Here is a 14,745-nt window from a genome sequence, read left to right as displayed (position 1 = left end):
CAAGCTAAAAATAATCCATCAATCAGAAACAAGTTTTTAAACCTTGTAGAAATTACATAAACCCATGTGACAGGCAGTAAGCTAATGTGAAGATTGAATTGTAAATTGAATCTCTGGTAATCATCATATTTTGATAAGGACTTGTCTTCGCTCGGTCTCTATCGCGGCAACGCTGACGCTATAATAAAAATTTTCAAACGTTCTTAGACATGACTGCTGTTGCTAGAAAAATTTCAGCTTTTCAACCTTTCGTTAAAGAAATTAGAATACATCTCTGTCAAAAATCAGAAGCTAGCAAGGGTGTAAGGTAAATCTGCAATTCGTAAATAAGAATCTTTTACATTCTTTATTTAGCCTAGTAGACCAAGGGAATAATAATATAGATTAAAAAACCAGTAGGCCTATGCAATTGTGCCAAAGTAGGATATGTAAACACAAACCCTCACATCTTTTTTCTAAATTGGAATTGAGAATAATTGTATGTTTCAATGAATAGATAAAAACTTGGGTAAATTTTTACCAAATCATATTATCGAGTTACAAATAAAGTGAATATACCACTTGATGCCTTTTTGGTAAATATCTACCAAATCATATTATTGAGTTAGGAATAAAGTGAATACACCATTTAATGCCTTTTTATGCTGATTATGGATATAATAATCATTTTATCAGAAATGATTTTCAGTCCCCCCCCCCTAACCTAACCCCCAACCCCATATGTGCAAATATATATCTTTGATTGACATATATAGGGGGGGGGGCTAAAATTTATTGCCAATAGAAATTATTGTTATACGCGTAATCAGCATAATAAAAGGCATCAAATGGTATATTCACTTTATTTTAAACTCAATAATATGATTTGGTATATATTTACCTCATTTTTATGCTCTTTATGAATATAATAATAATTTTTTTTGGAAATGAATTTTAGCCCCCATCCCTATATATACCAATTCAGGGTATATGCCTTTTTGGTAAATATCTACCAAATCATATTATTGAGTTAGGACTAAAGTGAATACACCATTCAGTGCCTTTTTTTATGCTGATTATGGATATAATAATTATTTTTATCAGAAATGATTTTCAGTCCCCCCCCCTAACCTAACCCCCAACCCCATATGTGCAAATATATATCTTGAATTGACATATATAGGGGGGGGCTAAAATTTATTTCCAATAGAAATGGTTGTTATATTCATAATCAGCATAAAACAAAGCATCAAATGGTATATTCACTTTATTTGAAACTCAATAATATAATTTGGTATATATTTACCGCATTTTTATGCTCTTTATGAATATCATAATCATTTTTGTTGGAAATGAATTTTAGCCCCTGCCCCTATATATACTAATTCAGGGTATATATTTGCACATTAGGGGGGTGGGGGGAATGTTAAACTTACCTCTCATTTACATCAGAATTAAAATTTACCCCTACCCCCCTAATGTGCAAATATATACCCTGAATAAATAGGGGTGGGGATAAAATTCTTTTTTTTTAACAAAAATGATTATTATATTTGTAAAGAGCATTAAAATAGGCATTGAGTGGTATATTCACTTTATTTGTAACTCAATAATATGATTTGGTAAAAATTTACCAAAACTTGTTCTAACAATAGATAGAAAAATAATAGGTTAAAAGTGCATTAATATGGTTATTATTAAAGTTGTTTAAGATCAAACACTTGAAATTTCTATTGTATAAAACACACTTGAGAAGTAAATTTTGGCAAATGCTAATGAAATAAAACAAAATTACAATGAAAATATAATAGTATAGAAACAAATTTGGGCTACATATTTGCAAATAAGGGGGTGGGGTTAAAGCATAGCATATATTGAATAAGTAACCTAAACAAACCTATTTTAACCTAACCAAACCTATTTAACATAATGAAAAAACAAATATTATGAAAACAGAATAGGTCTACTTTATTAGCAAAATTGTGAAAACTACAACTTGGAAATATGCTCCCAGAATACAGAAATGTCCTCAAGAATTGCATTAAAATGAACTCAGTCTTCTGCCTCTACAGTTGCCTGCCACATATACTCTGCTAAATATGAATATAAATGATGGTGGGATATACCTCAGTGCTGTTTGTTCCTCTACTTTGAGAAACCCTGCATTCTCTCTACTTTTTGGGTAGAGGTGCTGGTTTCTGGGTTAACAAAATTATTTTTGTGGTTTACTTTCAAATGAGTGAAGCCTGCGTGTTCCAGCTCAATTGTGCTGTAGCCCTTCCAACAATCTAAAATGGTTCTTGAACCTCTATGGTCAGACACTATATTCTGTCACTAGTCAAAGCAAACTCTCCTGTGTCCTAAAGAACTGTGTTAATAATGAACTAAAATGAACTAGGTCAAGAATTGTGTTCATAATGAACTTTTCTTTGTCTTTGAGACTGTCAGCCAATGCAGATGCTCCCAATTTAATAATTCACAAATTACCTTCACAATTTTGCTTATAAAAGTATTCTATTTTCATACTATAAAGTGGGCAAACATGTTTTGAAACTATAGTCAAGGTTGTATAAGACAACCAGACTGGCTTTTTGTTATTGATATCAACTGTACAAGAATATGCAGCATAGCTTCACGTGCACATTGCAAAAAAGTTGGCAAACCTATAAAGTGGTCCAACATGTTTTGAGAGTATAGTCAAGGTTGTGTAAGACAACCAGACTGGTTTTTTGTTATTGATATCAACTGTACAAGAATATGCAGCATAGCTTCACGTGCACATTGCAAAGAAGTTGGCAAACCTATAAAGTGGTCAAACACGCTTTGAGAGTATGGTTGTGATTGTATAAGACAACCAGACTGGCTTTTTGTTATTGATATCAACTGTACTAGAATATGCAGCATAGCTTCACGTGCACATTGCAAAAAAGTTGGCAAACCTATAAAGTGGTCAAACATGCTTTGAGAGTATGGTTGTGATTGTGTAAGACAACCAGACTGGCTTTTTGTTATTGATATCAACTGTTTGTTTTCACTGCACCTACAAAACGGGAATTCGTCTTTGGCATTGGCTATGAAAAGATTACAATATTTTGATGTCAAAATGACGAATGCTTCATCAAAATACTTATTTTGTTTTTGTTTTTGATAATTCATTTTGTGATTGGCCTCACGAAAATTGATAATAACCTTACGAGTTATGACAATTTAACAGTTATGATAGTTTCAGAGTTATGACAATTTGTTTTCACTGAACCTACAAAATGGAAATTCGTCTTTGGCATTGGCTATGAAAGGATTACAATATGTTGATGTCAAAATGACAAATGCTTCATCAAAATACTTATTTATTTTTTTTTTTTTTTATAATTCATTTTGCGATTGGCCTCACAAAACCGGATAATAACCTTACAAGTTATGACAATTTAACAGTTATGACAGTTTGAGTTAAGACAGTTTGTTTTCATTGAACCTACAAAATGGGAATTCGTCTTTGGCATCGGCTACAAAAGGATTGCAATATTTTGATGTCAAAATGACAAATGCTTCATCAAAATACTTTTTTTTTTTTTGATAATTCATTTTGCAATTGGCCTCACATAAACCGGATAATAACCTTACGAGTTATGACAATTTAACAGTTATGATAGCTTCAGAGTTGTGACAGTTTGTTTTCACTGAACCTACCAAACGCAAATTTGTCTTTGGTATTGGTTGCAAAAAGATTGCAGTGTTTGGTGTCAAAATGACAAATGCTTCATCAAAACACTTGCTTTATTCATTTTGATAATTCATTTTGCAATTGGACTCACTAAATACAAACACGTCTTTCTGTATAAACTGCAAAAGTAGAGTAACATTTACAGAGGATATATATATAGAGAAAGTAGAGGGTATTTATATTTCTTAGGGCTGTCTTCATTTTGTCAAGTTTTACTTCTAAATCCATTTCCCTTGTTTATCTTACAATATAAGTTCCATGTGAAGCTTGATTTTAACCCAGCTTCCATTGGGCATAAGCTAAAGCTTGAACTTATTTGTTGGCCTGTGCAGCTGAGAAGATCTATTCATCTAGCCCCCTAAACGATGGTATATAAGCTGTTTTGCTAGCCCAGGCCACTTGTATTGGGTATGGTCGTTAACAAGTCCGGATCCTCTGATAAGTTTAGAAACTACCAAATTCTGTATGTTTGATTCTGATATCCAAGTGTCAAACTCCCAGTATTGTCAATTCACGAGAATCTGGGGAGGGGGCATTTGTGTGCTTTTTCAATTTTTTCAACGAAACACAAAGCAGGGCAGAAAAAATACAAAAAAAAGGTATTTTTTTAAACCCAGGGGAAGGGCAAAATAATTTAGAATGAGGGCCAAGGGGCAAATGCCCCCCCCCCCAAAAAAAAGTTGAGGTAATTCAAAGCTAGGTATCAAAAGCCCTAATTTGAAATTATTGCTATGAGTGAGGGAAGAGGCCTTCATGCATTTTCCTTCTTCCTAATTTAATATCAAATAAGGCATTTTTGTCCAGATGTCTAATATATCCATTTGTATCATTTCACGGGAATCCAGGGAGGAGATGGGACAATTTTGCCATTTTCTTAACGAAATGCACAAAAAAGTGTTTTCTTAATAAAATACCATAAATGTATTTTTCAAAGTCTTTGGGAGGTCGAAAAAGCCTAGAGGAAGGGAAGGGAGAGGACAAAAGAATTTTGGAATATCTTAGGAATCAAATAAGGTAGGAGAAAACCAATTAAACAAATGGATAGAACTTGTTTTCCTTGAGAAGGTAAGATGTAGATCTTTTTTTTTTTTAATGTCACGTACCGCCTTTTGAATTAATGGAGCTACTCTAGTGCAAATTACAAATTTAATGCTGTTTTTTTTTAGTAAAAACAAAATGTTTCATGATGTTTTATGTTTCAGAAAAGAAATGTCAAATACCGCCTTTTGAATTAATGAAGCTACTGCAGGTGCAAATCACAAATTTAATGCTGATTTTTTGGGTAAAAACGCAATGTTTTATATTCAGAAATAACATAAACTTTGTAATGAATGAGTTTGACGTACCTGCTATCATGGGCGTAGGCAGCATTAGGCAGCATATTGTCTTGGGGGGGTGGCAATCAATAGTGTGATGGAGTTTTATCAACTGCTTTTTTCAAACCATCTGCTTTTTCAGCCATATCTAATGTAAATTTGAAGGTCTCGGGGGGGGGGCACCTGCCCCCCTCCCTCCCATTCCTGCTATATATTACAACAAATTAGCTTAAGTGGAGTCCAAGATATTCAGGACTCTAACCTAACAGAATTTTGAAAAGTCCTGTCCTACTTGTGACCAATAAAAATGTTTTTACATTAACGTTATATTTTGTAATCTACTGAGTGCCAAAATAAATTCATAATATAAACCTTTTCATAAATTAAATTCAATAAAGAAAAATGACCAAAAACCTCTGTAATCTTAGTAATCTCTGTAATTCTTTTAGTTTTTTTCTCATCAGTGGTGTCAATTGAAGAAAAATTTAATGAGGAGGGGAGTATTTTATTTAATTTAATTTATTTAATTTATATATTTTGTTTTAAATATTTATTTTTAAATATTTTATTTTAAATATATAATTTTATTTAAAATATTAAATATTTTATTTAATTTATTTTATGTATTTTTTTAAATTTATTTGGCAGACATTTTCTTTTTTCGATTTTTTCAAAATATAGGCAAGGGGCAAACAATGAATGACTATCAGAACAGACAGAACGTACAGCAAAATGTATCTATGATCTACAATATCCTTTTCCCGTCCCAGATTATGATATTGAAATTAAGCATATTGGCATGTCGCCACAAAACAGAGGATATGATTATGATATTCATGCTGTTCAACCGTAAACAGTCGATTATGAGGACTTGTAGAATATTTTGAAAAATTGGATAGATTTTAACGAAAATTTGCACAAAACTAGGATATTCTCATATCTGGCCGAATAATCGTGTTTGCATCCAAATAATCGTATATGTGGGAACCCAGGGTTAAGGTTATTAAAAATGGTCTGTGAGTACTAACACTACAGAAAACACATTGCAGCTCAAAGCTATGCTTACACAGACTCAGCCCCTGAAGCTTCATTTAACTCTTCAATTTGTTCTATGAAGTTTCTAATTTTTATAAATGTTTTCTTGTGACTTCTTCCAAGCCAATTTGAGGCTGTCAGTCTATATTTTGATTTGGATTTATATTTAGATTTTTTATGTGTGTTTGTGTTTTTTTTTCTTTATCTTTTTGTTACTTTAGTGATTGCTCTGTCCATGTACTTTTTTTTTTACAGGCAATAAATTAACAATAATAATAATAGTATTTGGCCCCAACAGGATCACCAAGAAGCATTGACAATGATAAGCCAGCTAAAAATAATCCATCAATCAGAAACACACTTTTTAACCTTGTAGAAATTACATAAACCCATGTGACAGGCAGTAAGCTAATGTAAGAATGCAGTAAATTGAATCTGTAATCATCATAGTTTGATAAAAAGACTCGTCTGCGCTCGTTCTCTATCCTGGCAACGCTGATGCTTTAATAAAAATTTTCAAACGTTCTTAGACATGACTGCTGTTGCTAGAAAAATTTCAACTTTTCAACCTTTCGTTAAAGAAATTAGAATACATCTCTGTCAAAAATCAGAAGCTAGCAAGGGTGTAAGGTAAAGCTGCAATTCGTAAATAAGAATCTTTTACATTCTTTATTTAGCCTAGTAGACCAAGGGAATAATAATATAAGCTAGGGTAAAAAACCAGTAGGCCTATGCAATTGAGCCAAACTAGGCTGTGTAACACACAAACTCTCACATCTTGTTTCTAAATTGGAATTGAGAATAATTATATATATCAATGAATAGATAAAAAACTTGGCTAAATTTTTACCAAATCATATTATCAAGTTACAAATAAAGTAAATATAGCTTACCACTTGATGCCTTTTTGGTAAATATATACTAAATCAGTAAATATCTACCAAATCATATTATTGAGTTAGGAATAAAGTGAATAAACCAATTAATGCTTTTTTTTTTGTTTTTCACGAATATAATAATAATTTATGTCGGAAATGATTTGCAGCCCCTCCCCCCCCGGTGTATTCCCATTTAGGGTTAGCTTAGGTTGTAGAAATATATACCTGGAATTGGCATATATAGGGGGGACTGAAATTCATTTCTGATAGAAATGATTATTATATTTGTAATCAGCATTAAAAAAGGCAATGAATGGTGTATTCACTTTATTCCTAACTCAATAATATGATTTCGTAGATATTTACCTATGAAAATAATAATCATTTTTGTTGGAAATGAATTTTAGCCCACACCCCTATATATACCAATTCAGGGTATATATTTGCACATTAGGGGGGTGGGGGGAAAGATTAAACTTATCTCTCATTTACATCAGAAATAAAATTTACCCCCACCCCCCTAATGTGCAAATATATACCCTGAATTGGTATAAATAGGGGTGGGGGTAAAATTGATTTCTGAGAAAATGATTATTATATTTGTAAATAGCATTAAAATAGGCATTGAGTGTAACTCAATAATATGATTTGGTAAAAATTTACCAAAACTTGTTCTAACAATAGATAGAAAAAGTAGATTAAAAGTGCATCAATATGGTTATTATTAAAGTTGTTTAAGATCAAACACTTGCAATTTCTTGTAATGTGAAATGGTGCTTGTCTATTATATAAAACACACTTGAGAAGTAAATTTTGGCAAATGCTAATGAAATAAAACAAAACTACAATGAAAATATAGTAGTATAGAAACAATTTTGCACATAAGGGGGTGGGATTAAAGCATAGCATATATTAAATAAGTAACCTAAACAAACCTATTTTAACCTAACCAAACCTATTTAACATAATAAAAAAACAAATATTATGAAAACAGAATGAGCAGCACATACATTTTTCAAGGTTTAACTTTTATAACATTAAGATTAGAAAATGCCAATAGCCTTTGGAAGTGGAAAGTGTGGAGGTAGGTAGGTTGCTTCAAAATAACTTCCCAGATGATTATTGAGGCTCTGGATTCATTCCTGAGAGTTCCTTAGGGAATGAGGTTCCTTAGCTCCAGTGTTAATAGCCCCCCTAATAAGCTTTCAGAACTTTCCTTTTGTATGAAACCTGAATGAGTGGACATTGGAGCAATTACAGAAGTTTTACTGAAAAATACCTTGTCAGTCTTAACTCCTGATGAAATCAAAATCAATGATTATGAACTATTTTCTAATCCGAATTCCCCACTTTGCCACCAAGGAGCGTGCCTTTATATTAGAGATGGACTAAATGTTAGTCTCATTCAATTCAATTCTCTGATTACTGATGGAATTGAGTGTGTTTGGATTAAAATACACAATCATATAATTTCAATTGTAGTGGGTGTTGTTTATAGAAACCCCAGTGCTCTTTGTGTTTTGGACTCTGAATCTAATTTGGCTGCTATGATGTATCATGTGATGTCCAAATTTGCCAGCTATGATCTTGTCCTTATGAGGACTTTAACCTTCCTGAAATCCAATGGATTGATCGATCTGGTTTTTGTAATAGAGATTCTCCTTTTTGTCTGCCCTCTCTGATAATTCCCTCTGTCAAACAATCTCAAAACCAACTTGTTACAGGGAAGGTCAAGTCTCCAACATTCTTGATCTGGTTATACTCAGTAGCCCTGACCTTCTTATTAAGAATGTAATAACCACACCTGTTGGTAATAGCAACCATGTAGTAATTATTTCAGAGCTATGTCTGCATACCAAACAACCTTCCTCTAAGCAAAAAAATATGTAAACTACAAAATAATCTCTGATAAACTTGCCAAAGTCAACTGGAAAATACTTATCACTGATGATATTGAGAAGTTGGTCAAATGTAAAAATGGAAACTATAAATGTTGAAAAGGCATGCATCCGAATTTTTCAGGTAAAACAGACAACGAGCTTACCCTTTTTAACCACCAAAGCAAGCAAGCTAATCTATCTAAAACAAAGCATGGAATCGCTATAGAAAAAATGAAACCACAGAAAATTATCTAGTCTTCAAATCCTTTCGTAATCAAACAACAAACCAAATAAAGGAGTTTAAGAGAAGGTTTGAGGAAAAACTGCCTGAGGAAGTTAAGGATAACCCTAAATCGTTCTGGCATTATTCCAGTAAAAAATGTAGCAGCAGATGCACAATCTCAGATATCCTGCATGATAGTAAATCAGTTGCTGATCCTGAACTGAAAGTTGAAATTTTTAACCAATTTTTCTCTTCTGTTTTCTTTTGTCCAGCTCCAGTATTGTATATCCTACACCTCTTTTATATGATGTATCACATAATATGGAACCAATTCTGATTACATATACTTTGGTTCTAAAGGAACTCACATCCCTCAAACTGAATAAATCTGCAGCCCAGACAGCATTCACCCACGTATCCTACGTGAATGTCATACAGTTTTGTGTCAACCTCTTTCCCTGCTGTTCAATTTATTATTAAATTTTTCTAAACTACCTCAGGACTGAAAAACTGCATATATCATTCCTATTTTTAAAAAAGGTAGAAAGGATCTTGCTGAAAATTATTGACCCATCAGCATGGCTTCAGCAGTTGTTAAGGTTCTTGAAAGTATAATCAATTCTGCAGTTGTTAAACTCCTTGAAGCAGACAATGTTTTACACAGTTCACAACATGGCTTTTGTTCTGGAAGATCTCTTGACACTAATCTCCTCGAATCATATGATCACATCACCAAGTGGCTTGATATTGGGGTGCCTGCTGATATGATTCTGCTTGACTTTTCTAAAGCTTTTGACAAAGTGTGTCACAATCGACTTGCAATTAAATTATGTGCAGTAAAGCTTGAAGAAAAATCCCTGCTCATGATCCTTGATTTTCTTTATTTGCATAATCAATGTGTTCAGTTATTTGATGACTCTGGTAATCGTATTCTTTCTTCCTCAACGCGTGTTCTGAGTGGAGTGCCTCCCACACTATGTAATATCTTCATCAATGATGCTCCTTCCATTATCAGCAGTAAATCAACTCTTTATGCAGATGACCTGAAGCTTCTTGGACCAGCTTTGTCCTATCAAGATCATGCCCTGCTGCAAAATAATCTTCAACTGCTGGGTCAATGGGCTGAAACCTGGCTTCTTGAATTCAATGTTGCCATGGCCATATCATTCACTTTGGCAAACTGAATCCCTGCCACTCTTAATTTTTTTTTAGGCCATCTATTCTCCTCTGTAAATAATGAGCAAGATCATGGTGTCATTATTGACAACGAATTAAAATTCAGGACTCATGCTGAGAGGTCTGCTGCTGGGGCTAGTTTGACCTTGGGAGTGATTTAGCATACTATTTCCTCTTGTTCCCCTAAAGTCACCAGTCTTCTTTATAAGGGACTTGTGCGTCCTAAGCTTGAAGTTGGAATGTTTCTCGCCTCTCCATATTTAAAAAAGACATACAAGTTCTTGAAGATGTGCAGAAACGTGCTAATAAAGTGATATCTGTCATACAAGAGCTTTCCTACCCTCTTAAGACTATCAAAGCTGAATCTCCCGACACTTGTTTACAGGAGAAATAGAGGGGATGCTATTTTAACCTTTGAGTTATTGAGGGCTCTCCCAGCATTATTCCCTACTGTTGGTACTAATTCAAAAACTAGAGGTCATCACCTGAAACTTGTCAAACAGTTTACAATTTCTAGAGTCCATACTCAATTCTTCTCAAGATGCATTGTCAATAATTGGAACAAACTATCTAGTGAAACAGTTACTGCTGAATCCGTTGATATTTTTAAACGAAGGCTAGGTGCTGAGTGGTCCTCCAGAGAGTGTAAACTCCATTGGGATGCTATCGAAGATGGAACAGCACCAGGTCACCAGTGAACCTGCTTACAACTAGCCATCATTCTAGACCTCTACAAGGAGAAATCCTTAGATTGCTCCTAGTTGCAATTTAAGGTGACAGTTGCTCCCCCTCCTCTGAGTTCAGATATAGGTGTAGTCTATATACAAACCTTCTAAAGAAAACATGAAAATAATAAATTTTCTTCTTGGGACCTTGAAAATATGACCTCCAAAAGGATGTATATCTGTATGACTGTAGTCCATTCCAGATAAAAAAGGGGTATGTATATTTTGGTTACTTCAAGGCATCGACACCTTCTCTATTATTACTTATAACAGTTTCTTATGCTATTCTTATATTATTTCTTAAAATAACTTATTTTAAAATACTTATTTAAATATTGTTTAGACAGGGGGAGAGGGCGACTTGTTTAGCCAAATCTGTAAATGAAAATAGGGCATAATTTTCCTGATTTCTAGTGACATCCATTATTTTATTTCTGAAGTGTCTGAGCTTCAACGCAAATTGCTAAATTGTTGGCCTTGTGAGGCTAAACTGCTAGAAAAAGCAGTTTATGTAATTTATGTATCTCAGTATGACAAAAGTGTCACATAATACCTTTTGAACTACTGATTCATCTTGTTTAATTAGTATTCCTTTGGTTACTCAGGGCAAGATATTTGCTCACATGTTGGCTTGTTGCCTTGAAAAAAGGTAGGAAAACATAAGAAAGTTCCTTGTGGGCTAGTGAGTGGATTTGTTTGTAAAAGACAGCCATCGACAACAAATCACACCTTCCCAAACCTACCCTATTAGCCATTTCTTAGGTCCTTTGAACAAGCGTCAAGACAATCTAGGGAATCCCAGCAAATGGCTGACAACCTTAATCAGCAGTTAGTCTGAAAGAGAGAGCTTATAAAGACAGTCGTTTCCAGGACCAAGAATTGCTTCAACAAAAAAGATTCCAAATGCCCTTAGTTTAGCTTTTTTTTTCAAACTGAAACTCTTCTCATTCTAGATTTAAAACAGGATTAAACAACTTCCAATTTTTAACATGTCCACTTCCAATTTTATGTTTAAAGTTTCAATTGCTAGTAAGGAAAACCTTTACTAGCCTTTGAGGGTCCTCCCTCCCAGCCATGCATGTGTTTTTCTTCATGCCTTTGTCCTTTTGAACAATTGTAAGGAAAATATAAGAAACTGTAAGAGAAAAAAGGACAAGAAAAAAAGAAAGAAAAATAAGGACATACATAGTCCTAAAAAGAAATCTTCTTATCCCTCCCCCCCTAAAGGCATAACCTTTGTCGAGAATGGTGGACATGCTTTTCGGCAACACATATACATGGAATCAGTTCTACATACATGAGAAAGAGGTTCATACCCTTTCCTTAAGAAGCACAGGAAATTGCAGTCTTAAACGGAATCTCTGAGGGTTTTTATGCTGGAAAAATACTATGGTGCATCCTTAAAATGTTAGTTGAGTGTACCTTTCTATGTAATTATTAGTGCACAGAACCCCAATCTTTTTTGTGGGGTCTATCAAAAGATGTTGAAATGGATTCAAGAACCAAATCAAAATCTTTAGGTCCAAACTTTTTAAATTTCTTTTGGGAGAGGGGGGATTCTTTATCCACCCCCCCCCCCCTTCCCCATGTGAAGGTGTGTATTTAATGTTCATTATAATTGACACTTAGTAAAAGACTAGGTTTCTCCTGTGATTAATTTTTTTTTTAATTTTTAAGTATTGTATTTATATTTCAGGGACTTTGTGGAGAAGTATTATGTAGACTTGAAGAAAGCTAACCCCAATTTCCCAATCTTGATTCGAGAATGTAGTGGGGTTTTACCTAAATTGTATGCTCGCTATGGTAAGATCATATCATTATTGTATTGAGCTTGAAATTAGAATGATTACACAAGTCCATTATTTGGAAACAGTCGAGACACAAGTCCAGAACCACATTGAACTAGAATCCATTACTTATGCAATGCTACAGAAGTTTTCCCTGGGAATCTTTCAAACCAGATCAAACGAATTAGTTTAAAACAAATTATATTTGTGTGAAACAATTTGTGGGCTCGTGTGACTTTGCGAAATGCTAAATTTGGTCCTAATAGTTGACAAATTAAGGATACTAGTCAATTATGGTCCTAATTTCTGCAGTGGCCAAACCACTTAATAACATTTACAATATTTATATCCAAATTCACACATTTAATTTTCGATAGCTTCTCTGTGTTTAAAATAAAATTATTATTATTGTTTCTTTTTTTGTTGTGTTTTATCATAGTAGTACTATACATTTCTCAAATTATTTACATTTTTGAAAAATTAGGGAAAATAGTATTGCCTCAGTTTTGTGGTCAGAAGGAAATATTTAGAAATCATAAAAAATATTCTAGTTAGAGTGACAATCAAAATATTGGCTGTTTTCATTCAGATTTGAATTTTGGCACAATGTAATATTTCTAGGTTGTGTGAGAAGTGAGCAGGCTATTTTTTAATGTAGTTAGAAGACTACATTTCTGTCAACATCAACATAAAAAATTGAAATGATTGTTGTGCTAACTGAAATTGGCTACTTCTTTTTTGGCTACTTCTCAGGAAAAAAAAACCTTGAAAGTACAAAGGACAGTGAAAATGGAATTTGATTCTTTCAACTTGTTAAATGGAAATCTACACTACCATATATGTTCTAAAAATAAGAAAGACTTAGGAAATTAAACTGTTAATGAATATCAGCAAAAATCAGCAGTAACAAGCTAAAAACATATCAGACCAGAGAGCTTGAGAAGGTGTAGCTTTCCTTTGGAGATGTATTTGTCATTTGGAATCAACAAATCATTAATGTTAGAATGTTATGGACATACGAAGTAATCAAATTAAACGAATTAGTTTTGATTATTTTCTTGGCTCAATATGGTAATACTGTCGAAGATATGGTACTGCCCTAAAACCTTCATAATTTTGAAACAGCTAAAACTAAATTTTTGAAATTCCTAGTTTTCAGATTTGAATTGACTTAAGATGGGTCCAGGGGGAAAAATATGGTATTTTGACACCCACCTCTACTTCAAAGATTCTTTAAATAATTGGAAAGTATGTTTTTTTTGTTTGTTTTTTTTACTGGAAAACAAACAAAAAATTGTTTGTTTTTTTAAAAAACAAACAAACAATATAATAATAAATTATTATTAATTTATAATTAATAATAAACCATGTGTTAATTTGATATGATAAACAATTATTATACAGCTGATAATACAAAACTGGTTGTACAGGCATTTATATTTTTCGCTTAGAACGCCAGATAATGTCTGTGTCAAATCTTCTAAGAGATTGAAATATTTTATGTTTCAGAGTATGGAAGAGAAGAAAACATCCCATTGTCCAACTTGAGTGCAGAACGTGTTCTAGAGACCTTAAATACAATGACTAGTCAAAGGAAGTAATGTATTAACTTGTATTTTACATTCAATATTATGTACGCTCTTAGAATAAACATACTATTTAAGAATCAGTATTTACTTTGATGTCAAGTGTTACGCGTGTGTGCACGCAATAAAGGGGGGAGGGGGGGATCTCCGTTAAGGTTGAATTGAAGCAGTTACGCTAATCCACCAAAATGTAAATTGGCGGGGGGTAAGTTTTTTGTTTTGTTTTTTAATTACGAAGATACAAACAACGATATTTTGAATTCGAAGGGGGGGGTCTTAAAAAATAGGACTCGTACGAGTTAGGACTTAAAGAGATACCACCAGTATATACGGGTTTTGGCTCTTTGAATCTTTATTGAACATTTGTTACGCATCAACGATAATAATGATAATATGGCAGACATAATAGTGATAAACATCTTCTTCTTGACTAAACTGT

At 33.2% G+C, this 14,745-nt stretch overlaps 1 protein-coding gene across 2 annotated transcripts; it reads left to right on the top strand.

Moving 5' to 3' along the window:
- Positions 1 to 206: 206 nt before the first annotated feature.
- ND-B8 (NADH dehydrogenase (ubiquinone) B8 subunit) lies at positions 207 to 14,386 on the top strand. Of its 2 annotated transcripts, none has more exons than XM_089104033.1 (3): positions 207 to 307; positions 12,630 to 12,736; positions 14,230 to 14,386. In XM_089104033.1, the coding sequence occupies exons 1-3, from the start codon at positions 210 to 212 to the stop codon at positions 14,319 to 14,321; spliced, it is 297 nt and encodes a 98-aa protein (XP_088960159.1). In that variant the 5' UTR covers positions 207 to 209; the 3' UTR covers positions 14,322 to 14,386. The 2 variants fall into 2 exon arrangements, with proteins under 2 accessions (XP_088960159.1, XP_088960158.1); XM_089104032.1 differs by lacking the exon at positions 207 to 307 and adding an exon at positions 6,563 to 6,681.
- The last annotated feature ends 359 nt before the right edge of the window (positions 14,387 to 14,745 follow it).

This window comes from Artemia sp. Qi Xiang Cuo, chromosome 18 (assembly GCF_049724085.1).
Source record: "Artemia sp. Qi Xiang Cuo chromosome 18, ASM4972408v1, whole genome shotgun sequence".
NCBI classification, from domain to species: domain Eukaryota; kingdom Metazoa; phylum Arthropoda; class Branchiopoda; order Anostraca; family Artemiidae; genus Artemia; species Artemia sp. Qi Xiang Cuo.
The sequence above is the reverse complement of the archived record's forward strand: the minus strand, read 5'-3'. Positions and strand labels throughout refer to the sequence as shown.

Excerpts from the sequence above, each read along its gene's own strand:
- ND-B8 (XM_089104033.1), top strand. The coding sequence starts at position 210 with ATGACTGCTGTTGCTAGAAAAATTTCAGCTTTTCAACCTTTCGTTAAA. Across the intron at positions 308-12,629 it reads GAAGCTAGCAAGGGTGTAAG|GGACTTTGTGGAGAAGTATT; the intron begins GTAAATCTGCAA and ends TTTATATTTCAG. Across the intron at positions 12,737-14,229 it reads TAAATTGTATGCTCGCTATG|AGTATGGAAGAGAAGAAAAC; the intron begins GTAAGATCATAT and ends TTTATGTTTCAG.